General features: G+C 36.8%; 1 protein-coding gene across 1 annotated transcript; it reads right to left on the minus strand.

Moving 5' to 3' along the window:
• Positions 1-2107: 2107 nt before the first annotated feature.
• Positions 2108-10142, minus strand: LOC102694724 (cysteine-rich venom protein ophanin-like). Its single transcript, XM_069185945.1, has 7 exons — positions 10127-10142; positions 9492-9592; positions 7119-7209; positions 5307-5449; positions 4369-4463; positions 2872-2954; positions 2108-2342 (listed from the first exon to the last, which is right to left on the minus strand). The coding sequence occupies exons 1-7, from the start codon at positions 10140-10142 to the stop codon at positions 2215-2217; spliced, it is 657 nt and encodes a 218-aa protein (XP_069042046.1). The 3' UTR covers positions 2108-2214.
• Between the last annotated feature and the right edge of the window lie 4402 nt (positions 10143-14544).

Below are 14544 nucleotides of genomic sequence, written 5' to 3' on the forward strand. Positions count from 1 at the left end.
AATAACGGTTGATAAACGTTCAATACAACACAGACAAGTCAATGGAAAATAAAGGCACAGATGTGAAAGAGACTTACCCTTATCCAAGCCATTTTTTTACCCTTTTTCATTTTTTCTTTTTCATTTGTAATGACTTTCCAGAATGTTTGAGAATTTGTTTTTCACTTGGGGGTTGTGCGTTACAACATACAAATAAAGGTAAAACAAATTCTGGTTTAATGTGTCTTTATTTCAGGTAGTGTTTGAACTGTTCATTGCCAACAAGAAACTATAGCTGTCAGAATGATGCACTGTGAAGGTGTAACTTCAAGGCATATTTGTACAAGATATAAAAAGATTCATTATATCAGGCAACATTCACAGTAAGACAACGTACAGTACATGAAGGCTAACCAGGTTTTAGAAGAAAAAAGGCTTGTGTTTTTTACATATCTTATCAAAGACAGCTAACAGTTTCATACAGCCGACACAAGTAGGTAATACACAATATAGAGGATATTCCATGAGCCTTGAACATCAAAGACTGACTAAATCTAATTAACCTGAGAAGGAAGAAACCAGAACTATTACAATTTCTCACTGTGTTCACCCTGAAACATTCTGACAAAATGTGGAGAGTACAGTCGGTGTACTTTTGGTTGCTGCCTGGGGAGGATATGAGATGATGTTGTTGTTGTTGTTGTTAAATTCTTCAAACATACAGTAAGACGTTTTATATTTCCTGTTGTAGAGGTTGTAAAACTTTAAAATATGCTCTTGCTGATTCATTCTTTCTTTGATGTATTTAAGCAAAACCACAATTTTAGCATCAAAGGGTTTGACTGAAAGTTTTAGTAATTTACTTCACCATTACCTGCAATTCATTTTCTTTGCAACATAGTACAAACTGCATTTAATGCAGCTGTATAGTTTTTTGAGGGTTGATCTCATTGTGTGGCTTACGGAAGATACAGTAACATAGTGCATCCTTTCTAAGACCCACCATTGCAGGCAACTCCCATAAGACTTCAGCTTTTCAGTGGGGATTAACACTCTGAGATCAGGTCAGTTTTCAAAGAAGATTCACCGCCTAAGGTAATTTAGGTAACTCTGACCAGCTCCTTCCAATAGGCATCATTCATGTCTAGCGCAGAAAATGGATAACTGGATTAGACAAAATACAACAATGTGAGACCAATATACTAAAAATGTAACAGTCAGTTCTCATTGGTTTTGTGAAATACAGTACATCTTAAAAGAGAAATGGGGTTGTTTTTGGAGACCCACAAATGTGTTCAGCCAAAAAAGGGGGGTAAAGATCCAGAAAATACTGTAAATAAGAAATCTTTTTATCCTTTTTATTTGTTATAAAATATAGAATAGGTTGCTAAGGGATGTGGCAGTAATAGAAAAAAGCTTTTCAATGTGTAATTTCATTACTGCAAAGGAACTGTACTGCATTCTAACCATGACATTTAAGATATTCTACATTAAACAGGAAAGTCTTAGTGTAAAAAAATGTGAGAAATGTCCTGGCCACTGTGGAAGTTTATTAAAAAAATATTGTACAGGTACTGTATATACTGTATGGCACTGCAGTTAGCAACAGATGGCTGCTCTGTATTTCACAAATTTCTTTCAAGGGAATTTATGAGGGGTGGCATGGTGACACAGTGGCACAGTGGTCACCATCACTGCCTTGCAGTAGTGGGGCCCTGGGTTAAATTACACAACGCCGGGGTGCTATCTTTGTGGAGTTTGTGTGGGTTTCCTCTCGGTGCTCTGGTTTCTTCCAACAACTCAAAGACATATTGATACTGTAGGTTAATTGGCTTCTGGGAAAACTGGTCTTGATATGAGTGAGTACTGTATGTGCATGTTTCTGTCTGTGTGTGCCAATGAGATGGAGTGGCGTCCCATCCAGGGTGAATTCTACCTTGTACCTGTTGTTTGATGGATTGGGCCCTGGCTCCCTTTGGAATTTGGAGAAATAGTTAGAAAATGGATGGATGGATGAACGATGAAGTTCATTTTCACAAGAACAAGTCATGTACTCCCCCCCCCGTATGTGAAATTGTTGACAAGAAGTGATTGTACTGTACATTGCATTAAATAAGACAAGACAATGTTTTATTATTATTTTAATTTTAATGACAAGTGTACTCGATTGTACTGCTTTTGACGAATTAGCATGGCTCAAAAAAGCAGCTTGGCGTTAACATTCCGGGACGGAGATCAGATTATTTTGTTTGTGCAGTTGCAAGAGGCAAGGCACCAGGACTGAACCTGGGCATTGCTGCATCCATACTCCTGTCTCAGTGAAGGGCAGTTGGTGTACTGGTTGATGTATGGGCAGGGGTTAGCTAGACAGAAAACCGGTGAGAAAACACGTTGGTGAAGTCAAGAGGCGAGAGTCAGGTAAAAGTAACAGACCCCAGCACTGATTTTAGAGAGCTAATGAACAGAAACATCATTTGTTTTACTCTAAATGTCCTATCTTTGTTATCTCAATTTATTCATCCATATATCCAGTATTTCAAGCCTTTTTTTTTCTTTTCTTAAGCCCATGTTTTTAATTTATATTGAGCAGGAAGGGCTTTGTCATCTCATTGTGTTTTTCTGTTACCTGCTTCTTCTCAGTTTTGCAAACTATAACACAATACATACAAAATGACCATCACATATTTTCCATGCTCATCCGATCCATACATTGAGAATGCAATCTACTGTGTGTGTCTGATTAAAAGTATTTGAATAATTATGTGATGTTGAAAAACCTGATTTCCATCTCTGTAAACTCAAGAGTAAAATCATATGCTCAACCTTTAGATTTTTGGAGTGCAGACAGGAATTGCAATGAGAGATAGTTCTAATTGAACACTAGACACTTACTGCACAGTCTGTCATCACATGCGTTCGGGCAGTCACCACAGGAAGGCCCAGCCTTGTAAGGGTACTCATACTGATAGTTTCCACTGCAATACACATCACAACAGAAAACAAACGGTGTATATACAATAGCATTTTATTTGAAAAAAAAAAGCTTTCTGAATAACACAAAATATGTTCAAACTAAAATTTGGGACTGATCATCCTCTGAACAACACTGTCTCTTAAATGAACGCTATTCAGAGGAAGTTTCTGAGATATTCAAGCATTATTCCTGTGACAGTCAGAATTCATTATGAGCCATTATATTTTGGGTATTTTGAAACAGTGTTGTCTCTTATATCTGTGGTGAATTACTTAAAAATTGTGTGACTATATTACATCTTTTTTGTCAATTAAGCATTATTGTGTCATTTATAGCCATACTTTTTAATGACAGCAGTGATATGACACAAATTTGATATGGACCAATGTCTAAATATCATTCATCCATAACTTTTTACACTTTCCATATCAGGTACATTACAACAATATATATTTGAGATCTACAATTCAGTATTCTTAAAGGAACATGCTGAGAGGACTAAATCCATTTTAATTCTCATCTCCTTTGTGCATTAGGTTTACTACATGCAAAATGTCTTTTGTTCTGTTTCTCATAAGCATTGTGTTCTGTCTGTTGATTGGCAGGGACAATACTGTTAGTGAGTGAGGCAGACAGCATGTTTAATTAAAAGGTACCTGTAATAATATATTGACATAAAAAAATGAAACGCTACTCCAAACACAAAGATTCTTACAAACACTTGAACAATCACTGGGGCCAAGATGGGGCTGTGGTTCTAAAAATATTTTATTTTCATATTTATCTGTATATGTATAGCTCTTACATCACGGGTAAGCAAAGTAACCAAAGATTGAACTAGCTGCTAGTCACAAAGTAGTTTAAAAGTGAGTTCAGAGTTCAAATAAAAAAGAGGGGAAAAAAAGAATTGCAAAAAAATGTAATGAAATCAAAAGTTCAGCTAAACATATTTGACATCATGAGTCCATTTGTTTCTGGAGACGAACAAACTGTAACAGCTATCCACCCATTTTCTTATTGAAAGAATTCTAACTTGCTTCCAATTTGCAGTTGCAGGGCAAGCCGGAGCCTATTACAGCAAGCAAGGGAACACATTGAACAGGCCGCCAGTCCATCACAAGGCAGACACACAGAAACAAACATAGACATGCATACACTCACACTTAGGGCTTATTTTACCAGAAACCAATTAAACTAGCAGCATGTTAATTGTGCAAGGAAACTGGTGCATGGGAGGTTGTACAGTATGTTCTTCCCACGAACATGGGAAAACATCCAAAAGTCATGAAAATCTCATCTGTATCAAGATTTAGACCCAGGGCCCCAAGGCACAGCTGCACCACCATGCCACCAAACAAAAAGTAGTAACCTCCTTAAAATAAAAAACAGTGGAAACTGAACAAGAAGTGACTTACAGAGGACAGTAGTGACAGACGTAGAAATATTTGTAGGAGGAATTGGGACAGAAGGCAACTGCACAGCCAATGTTATTTGACCTGTACCACACAACCTGAAACAAAAGTAAAACAAGAAAAAAGTTACAATTTATACTCTCACAGGTTTTTGCAACTGGTATTGAGGGACCTCGGCACTCAATGCTCAATTAAAGTGACATTTTTGTAGTCAGTCCCAATTACAGGAACAAATGTTTCTCAGCTTCCATAATGTGTATTGAACCACAGTGTTTACGCAGCAGGTTAGAAAGTTCAAACCAATGTCTGAACTACAGTGTGCGTGAGATGCTATTGATAGTACAGTATTTTAGCATCAGTCAATTTTGATCAGTTATTTTAATGCCTAAATTCTGTATCTGGGAAAAAAATAAAATAAAATGTATTAAAACATTTATTAGGATTCAGTGCCAACCAGCTAGGCATTAACCTCAATTACAGAAGAGATATTAAAGTTATTAAAACATTGAATAAAGCAAAATCATCACATGGAAAGATACCACAGAATATATAGGAATATTTATTTTGAAATTGAAATTCAGTATAAAAATATTAGTTTCCATGCATATTAGCATAATTATTATAATTCGTAAAATTATACCAGTATTTTCTCCCAAAACACAGATTGTATCTAAATAAAGCATAGTATTTATTATTTTCATACCAATTTACCTTTTATGATAAATCTCATTTAGAGTTACAGTATATATTGGTTGATTATGTTTTAAAAAAAACATTATTTGAAAAGCAAACAAGATTTCTGTGTTCTGATGTTTTTATTCTCCTTGCATACAGTATATGCATATGCTGTAGAGTTTCTACGCTATATATGAAGCATTTGATCCGTGATATACTATACAGTGATATTCTGCTCATTTTTAAAATGTGGTTGTTGAACTCACCTGAGTATAATGGTCAATAACACCACCGTTCACTGATCCCACTCCATATTTATAGTTGCTGACTTCATTGTACCACGACTGAATTACTTCGTTCCAGGTACTGGGGTCGGTAGACATGTACAGATTCTCCCCACATTCACTAGCTGTTCACATGTAACATAACATGTTCATAAAGTTGTTTTTAAATTCTAGATACACAGATCTGTGACATCCACACCTGATCCTGCAGAGCTGCATTTCATATCGACATTCATAATAATCATTTATGAGTAGACACCTTGAAACAGTCAATATATAATATATACAGTATATGCAAAGGAACAAATAATAGGTTTATTACATGCTGAAAAAAAGAAGAAAGAGAACACAACGTTTCGGCCGTGGAGCCTTCTTCAGGTGTCAGGTGTCAGAAGGCTCGACACCTGAAGAAGGCTCCACGGTCGAAACCGTTGTGTTCTCTTTCTTCTTTTTTTCAGCATGGAATAAACCTAATACTTGTTCCTTTGCAGCCTACGCATGCTGACGCAGCTACCCACCTGAACATATACAGTATATACTGTATATTAGAGCCAGCAGCCATACAGTATCACCCTGCAACTCCCAACTGGTAACCCACTGAAGCTAAGCAGGTGTGAGCCTAGCCAGTACTTGGATGGGAGACCTCCTAGGAAAAAACTAAGGTTGCTGCTGGAATAAGTGTTAGTGGGGCCAGCAGGGGGCACTCAATCTGCAGTCTATGTGGGTCCTAATGTCCTGATATAGTGACGGGGACACTATAATTTAAAGAAAAAAGGTGCCCTCCTTTGGATGAGACATAAAACCAAGGTCCTGACTCTCTGTGGTCATCAAAAATCCCAAAATCCCTGGTGTCCTGGCCAAACTTCCCATTGGCCCTGACCAATCATGGCCTCCTAATAATCCCTATCTAAAGTCACCATTACCTATATATACAATATATTAGCGCTATATAAGTGTAAGCAATTATATAAAGCAATTAACAAAACCAATTCAATCCAGGGTGAAATGAAAAACATAGCTATAAACATAGCTACACCAGGACTAGCAGTAAATATCAGGGACACAGAGCATAAATACACACTTACTTACTGGAATTCCTCCATTGGAATTCCTCAACATTTTCCGTACAGTGTGGTAATTTGTATATGAATTAATATACTGTAACTGTTATTTCAAATAATGTAATTTGAAATAAGATCAATGTTTACTGTTTTTTTAAGAAATTCTGTTCTAATTACTACTAAATGCTATTTGAGGAATAATGTTTGTGAGCCAGGGATTATTGTTGATTTCTATTGAAATTTTCAGTCAGCATCTAAAATACTGTATAATGCAGCACCTGCCTTTTCTACCCATTACTTTATTTTTTTCAGTGTGCCACATGGTGTTATTTAACTGGAATCTGGGAGGAAATCAATTTCCAATCAAACTAGCTGCCCGAAACTGTGAGCCTCATTTCGAGCACACTTAACACCTCCCTCCTCCTCAGCCTCACCCTTGCAGCAGCTCACAAGCTCATTCCTCATACAGTAAATGAGGGGAATGTGTGAAATTTGACCAGTGCCATCAAACATTTCCTCAGCCAGGCCAGTTAACACCAAAGCATTAGGTACAACACCTCTTTATATTTGTTAGTTCTGCTGTTATTAGAATTTGACCATACTACTGAACTTTAAGAAGGACAGCTTTTTAAAAAAAGTAACTGAGTGTGAGGCAAAGGACACGAGAGAATAATAAAAAGTTCCCTGAAGAAACTGAAAACCAACTCTAAAATCAGGAAAGTACTGATCTTACTTTTAATCTGTCTGCTGCTGTCAGGACTGTGGTTCATGGAGCAAGTCTGGGCCCATCTCTGGGCATTTGCAGCAGCCTCTGTGTTCCATCCCTTCAAGTAAGAAATGAAGTTATTACCTGAGTTCATTGAGTTTCTTAAAGATTATAATACTCTCTCCCTATTATCCTCTGTGGGTTATTTCTCATTCACCTTTACAAACAATGTTTAAAAAATCCATCTTCCTTTCAATTCTGCTTAACAATTTCCACGCATTATTTTGGTTCTAGTATTCTAAAAGCCAGGGAAAGAAGTACCAGTCATGGCTGAGCCTAGACTGTAGAAAAGAAGGAGGTCTTTGGGGGGCTGAGGTCAGGAATGTCAGTGTCCACAGTCCTATCCGGAAGCATCCGTCTGAGAAGGAACCAGTCCTTAAAGTGGATTTTGGGAAAGACCAGTCTTTATACAGGGCTTGTTTGAATTCTACAAAAGCTATAGATGTACAGTATCACTATATCTGTAGATGCTTCACAGGGATCTGTCTCTCTCTGAGAAATGGGGATAAAAGGGACAGTAACAGCCAATGAGTTCCAGGGGTGCATATACCTTGGTCCTAGTTTTCAGGATGGCCAATCCTAAATAACCTGAAAAGTCAAATCTTTTGAGGAGGTTGACTGTCCTGGGCACAACACCTTGTGCCCAGGTGTGAAAACTGGAAACTTCACTGTGCTGAAGTTTCATTGACATTGAAGTCATTACTGAACTGATCTACAGAGCTCTGGATTAAGGACAAAAGAGTTCAACCAGGTTCTGTTACTTTCTTCAGTGACATCAAGCTCCAGCATGTTTTCCACCTCTTGGAAAAGTTCATTCCTTTTGGCATTCAGGACCCGGTAAAGTGGCAAGCCATGCCACGCCTTCAGGAAATATTTCGATGCGTTGTTCTTCTAGCATTCACCCAAATAAACTAGAAAATACAACAGTGTTGCTATCTAAGAAGTAAGAGGCTGCTTCTATGAAATTCCCTGAATGCAAAGGAAAATGTTCAAAAGAACACCTGAACATAGAGATAGGAAATGTCTGTACATTTTCTATTTAGGGCAGTATTGCCCAATATATCCAAGGCTTCAAAAGGACCCACAGCACTTGTTTTTATTTTCTTGAAACACTCTACCTTTTTTCCATGTTTCTTTCAAAACACAGCAGAGCCCTCCACGATTCCACAAGTGTAACCACTTGAATAACCTGATAAATATTTTAAATATAGAATATAATGATGATGATGTTATCCGGTCAGTCCGATCCGACTCTCAGCGATTCTATAGGCCATCTCTCACCACGCTTTCCTGTCTTGGACTTTCTCTTTCAGCTGTTCTATGCCTAAGCCAGTGTCCGTTTTGATGGCGTCGAGCCACCGTGTTCTTGGGCGGCCTTGTCTTCTTGTTCCACTGACCATTCCAAGCATCATTGCTTTCTCCAATGAATCCGATCGCATCACGTGACCAAAATAAGTGAGCCAGAGTGTGGTGATCTTTCCCTCAAGCGAAATTTCTGGCTTGATGCGCTCCAGAACCTCTTTATTGGTGACCCTTGCTGTCCATGGTATCCGTAACAGTCTTCTGTTACGGATACCATAGCACCATAGCTCGAAAGCATCCATCCTCTTTCGGTCAGCTTTTTTCAGGGTCCAGCTTTCACACTCAGACATTGATATGGGGAACACAATAGCAAGGACCGTTTTGCATTTGGTTGTGAGGCTGATGTCTTTGCTCTTCAAGATTTGGTGCATGCTCAGCATAGAATATAATACATAGGAAATATACTTTAGAATATCATACAGAGGTGCCATTTCTTAATAATCTCAGCTTTATGTTTACAGGCCTCACGGCCGGATGAGGATCATTCTGACTTTCCCAACTGCTGGCCATTGGAACTTCTCTATTCATGCTGTGAGGCCTATAGTATGTTCAGCATGGTTAACATTGCCTGGACAACGTTTGTTAACAGCTTCTGTGGACAATGTCAAAATCACAAGAAACTTGCCCAGCTACAGGGAATGCTGTTGTGCAGTAACCTTGGCCAGCCCACTCCCAAACAGTGTATGTAATTGCTATAACCTAAAAACCATATAATAATCCTGTGGTCCAAATTAGCAGTTTTACTTACAGTAATTACTCACATTCATTCAAAAGGTCAATACTTAGATAAACAGAAAGTTTCTTTCTAAATTACCAAGCAATATACTGTAAGAATACAGAACATACTGTAGCACACTGATTACAATTAGAAAAAGACAGTTAAAATATAAAGATGTTTAAAAAATCCTTGTACACGATGAACATTTTTATAAAAAGAAGACTTTTGATTGATAAACCAAAGGTTAAAAAACACTGTACCATCTTCAGCATGTTGCTAGCAGTTGGAGACACATTTCTCCTCGGGTCATTGTGCTTTTTAACAATCTCTTGCTGAACTATTCCATTGCTCGTTGAAATTTCTGTAAAAACAATACAGTTCTTGTTTGTTTTGGGCAGATAAAATGATCAAATTATATTAATTTACGGGGGAATTACTTTTCAAAGAATACTAGGAACTTACGTGACTTTGATTCCAATGTAGAGATAAGCAGAGGGAGAGAGAAAAGAAAAACATGAACAGTAATTAAAAAATGTTTTTCATCTGTACACAAGATTATTATGTACAGTATTGTATCTCTTTACACCATTATAATGGACACTGCAGAATAAAGGGATCAAATACAACATTTCACTCAAAAAGAATATGAAGTCTAACAACTACTCCACATTGATGCTATAACAGAGTACTCTCAATGAAATACCCCCCCCCCCATACTGTACGTTTGAGAAACTTCAAACAGATCAGACCTCATACAAAAGCAATACATTGTAAATTCTATTTTACTATCAGCCTTGCTCAGATTAATAGTTTGTCAATAATTTTTATTTTTATTCCACACTCTCAAAAGAACAAAGACTGATTACTATGAAAGTCATTGCTATTTACTCTCTACCAATTCTATCATCCATTCTGTCCACTTACCTTTTGTTAATACTGTTAATGTACAGTATAAGGTACCGTACATAAAATATATATATATAGACAAAACACAACTTTTGTTCTTTCAGGTCCAGTTCAACCCTAATTAAAGGAGTAGAGATGTAGTTTGAATTAAGTTGATGAGAACAATATCCTGATTGTACAGCTGACGCTGTTGGAAACCCCTGCATTTTGAGGAGAGATGAGCGAAAGAGCTGTTAAACTAGAATCTTGACATTATATAATTATAAGCTAATTATACCTTATTATGCCTTAAGATAAGATATACCTTATTAAGACAGACTATAGTTGTAATTTAAAAATTGGTTGAATTATTGCCTTAACCAACAAAGATGTAGATAAGGAAACAACAAGTTTACCATAAGTCTTAAGGGTGTTGAGACCCCCAAAATAAAGGTAAAATAGTCATCTTCAGTTACTAAGATACAGATAGATATGAGTAAGGATATGGTTAGCATACTGAAGAAAAAAGGTAGGGAATGGTCGAGTAGAGTAGAGTAGAGTGAGCACAGTGCTCTAGAGAATAATGTTTTGAGTGATGATGGTGACGGAGTTACTGCAATATAACTTCTGAGTGGAGAAGGCTTTGGACTACATCACTTCCGGAACTAAGGTTCTGGATTTGGTTCTACATAAAACCCCCCAAAATTATGATTGAGACAGACCACAAAATGATGGCGAGGAATCTGAAGGTGGAATTTGAGATTCACAAACCTAAGCTGCTCTAGACCATTTTATGTGTCATCAAGTATGAGAGGCACTGGGCAGGTGGGATGGGGTATTGGGGATCACAGTGAATGAGCTGAAACTGCAAATGTTGGGGCTGCTGCAGGAATGGTAGGAAAGGTAGACAATGGAAGGGAAAGAGACAAAGATATTGCCGGGCTCAAAGATAGAGGACAGACAATAGCTGAACGGAAAGAATGTACAAGGCACAGAATGCAAAAGATGTGAGGAAGAGTGACACAAGTAAAGAAAGGATGGGCCGAGAGGCTGGGGAGGAGGTCGGATGGGCTGGAGCTCCATGGAAATATAATGTTTCATGTTTCCAGAGATAGAAGCACCTCATGATCTCATGATGACTCTAGTGAGCAGAGAAAATTATTAGTAAGACTAGTTTGGATAGCTTAGAGCAAAAAACTCTTGGAAAAAAGACCTAGGACTGAAAACGGCTTTGACTGAGCTTGGACTATGGTGGATAAGACATAGGATGTAGTGATGAGTCTGAATAATGGAAGGGCAGGGGGCTGGGAGGTAACAGCAGGTGCTGTGCAGAGTGTATGAAGAGTGTAGTTGAGAAATAGTGTGACAGTGGATTGGAGTTGGTGTTCAGTGAAGAGCTGAATTCCAGTTTAAACATTTAGGTTCCAGAAAGGAGATGGAATTCCATGAATGAGAGTAGTGAAAATCAGTGAGGCAGCTAGGGTTTCGTTTCTATCAATTAGATGAAGGAAGGGAGCCAAAGAAAGTTGTACTGTAAGGTCTGTCTCTTACAAAACTAAGTGCTGAAAGGTATGATTGAAAATAATAATAATAATAATAATAATAATAATAATAATAATTGCTTACAGTTATATAGTGCTTTTCTGGATACTCCACTCAAAGCTCTTTACAAGTAATGGGGACTCCCCTCCACCACCACCCATGTGCAGCATCCACCAGGATGATGCGACGGCAGCCATAGTGCACCGTTCTGGTGCTCACCACACATCGGCTATCAGTGAGGAGGAGAGTAGAGTACTGAAGCCAATTCAAAATTAAATGTGCAAGTTACTAAATTGGATTTATATTTATATTGTATGTAGATTGGCAAAAGTGGCTGAGATTAGGGCTTGACCTCCTCCTGAACTATTGCAAAAAAAATCTCAGACAGTTGTACATGTCACTGTAAGGAAATAAAATATCACAAGTATCCTTATTTCTGTATTCAATATACATCTTTGTATACATTTTTATATTATACAGTTTTTTTAATAATCTAGCTGAACCTACAGTATCTGTGCACATCAAATTGACCACAATTATATTTATTAAAGCAATTACAGTATATTTACAAAATGGGGTTTGTAAGTGATTACATTGATTGTACTGATTTGATTTCTTAAGCCCGGGTTACAAATTATTTTTTATCAGCAAGTAGTCTTGATATGCTACATGAAAACCTATTTACTCAAAATAAATTGTTTATTCAAAGGCTTTAGCTCTTTAAACACAGAGAAAAAAAACAAGAAAAACACCTCAAGTTACCCTTCATTCATGCATATTAAGTAGAGAAGAAAAGACTTGCACCACATCCTACAGTGATACAAATGATGTAGAAAAAATACTGTAGGTGATGATTCTAAAATCATAAATTAAATCATGAATTAAGAGCAGTCATCCATTCCTAATCACAGGTGTGTGCCTTTCCTAACTCAACCGATTTTGATTCTGTTAATCTAGGTTGCAGTGAAGGTTTTTTTGTCTAAAAATTGTTGTAAAGGCATCAACCCCTTTTTTCTGTCAACAGTTAATGTTGTGGTAATATTTGTGTGAGATCAATCCTGTGATTAATCACGAAACAAATTAAGTTTTAATTTAAAATTTAATTTAATTTAAAATTATTATTTTGTATTTTAATGTTAAATTAATATTTTATGTTAATATATAAAAATCATTGAAAATATAAATATAGATTTCTTAGAAGTATTTAAATGAATACCCTATACTTAAAGACCTAGTATACTACGTTGTTCATAGTATTTAATACAAAACACTGATATACTGGATAGTATTAAAAATTAAAAACAAAATTGCTATACAAGTGTTGGTTCTTCATTGGGAGTTTTACTTACCAGGTCATCCTGTGTGAAAACATTCTGCAGTAGTGCTATAAAGCACAGTGCACAGCTGAGTGTGGACATTGCTGCAAAAAGAAAAAAAAAACACACATTCATGTATCACAGCTCTTAAGTACAGTTGTCACAATATTCAAAAAGACAGTTAGGTAATACAATTGCCATAGTGTTTTGAATTTCTGAAAGTCACAAAAAAATAAGAATAAGAAATAAGATATTCTGCTTTTATCTGATTAAGATAAAACTATTGTTGCATACTTCATAATATTTTTTTTAATGGACTCCACCTACCTCAGACTTCTTTAAAAATATTCTGAAATCTGTGGCTTATATAGCTTTTTTCCATGTTAAAACGGATAACATATTGGCACATAGTGTACAGGTCTTGCATTGAAGAAATACAAATACTGTATATAGATAAGAGTGGTACTGTAGATTGCATATGTTGTATTGTATCACTATTTTAACACAGGTTTGTATGTTTGCTTGATGTGTTAGAAGCACGTCTAAGCATGGGGTTTGTAATTATGAGTTCAAGTGACTTTTTAAAAGTATTTAAGTATTGTTCCAAGAATGTCTTTCAATCGAATAGCAACCAGAGTTCTAGTGCCAGAAAAAATATTTTTGTACTGTACTGTACAAAAGTACTGTACTTACGTGATATTCTGGCCCCTTTTGTGACACTGCAAATCTGACCACACATGAACAAAGTTTCAAGCTGTGCATCAAACTTACTAGCTGTGCTACTTTAGATGTTAAGCTGGATATCAGACATGCAAACCAATTTTCACCAGCCAGCAGCCATGTCACTCTGCAACTCACAACTGACAGACCACTGAAACTCAGCTGGTATGAGCCTGGTCAGTACCTGGATGGGAGACCTGCTGTTGCATCATTCAGGTAGATGCTGCACATTGGTGGTGGTGAAGTACTTTAAAGCACTTTGAGTGGAGTGTCCAGAAAATAATAATAATTTTCCCAGAAGCCAATCAACCTATCAGTACTTCTTTGGACTGTTGGAGGAAACTGGAGCACCAAGAGGAAAACGACGCAAACATGGGGAGATCATACAAACTCCACACAGATACAGTAGCAACCCAGATTGGAAATTAAACCCAGGTCCCCAGTGCTGTGAGGTGGCAATGCTAACTACTGCACCACTATGCTGCCCTTCATTTATACTGTATATAAACTAAATGTGTATATACATCTAGATGTGCATACATTTACGTACAGTTCATATGGTTTTTAGATGTTTTATATAGACACAGATCAGGTTTTCCATACAATAGAAAAAAGCAATGACTAATTCACAAGTGTAACTTTCATCAATGAATGGTTATCAGTCACTCATGGGTCAGATACAATACGCAATCGCAGGAAAAGAGCATCTAGTGGAAAGAATTGTTATGATTCTACTTATCAAACATTTTAAACAGATATGTCAAATCCAGATAACTTTTTCAGTATTAACGCAATCATATCATGTTTGCCCAAATGATTAAAGCAAAAATGATTAAAAAACATTTGTTAT

This window comes from Lepisosteus oculatus, chromosome 2 (assembly GCF_040954835.1).
Source record: "Lepisosteus oculatus isolate fLepOcu1 chromosome 2, fLepOcu1.hap2, whole genome shotgun sequence".
NCBI lineage: Eukaryota > Metazoa > Chordata > Actinopteri > Semionotiformes > Lepisosteidae > Lepisosteus > Lepisosteus oculatus.

What these genes read in the sequence shown, in the direction of transcription:
- LOC102694724 (XM_069185945.1), bottom strand. An exon ending in CTAGCAACATGCTGAAGATG is followed by an intron (nt 7,210 to 9,491) that starts GTACAGTGTTTT and finishes TCTTACTTGAAG; the next exon opens with GGATGGAACACAGAGGCTGC. An exon ending in TTATTGACCATTATACTCAG is followed by an intron (nt 4,464 to 5,306) that starts GTGAGTTCAACA and finishes CTTTTGTTTCAG; the next exon opens with GTTGTGTGGTACAGGTCAAA.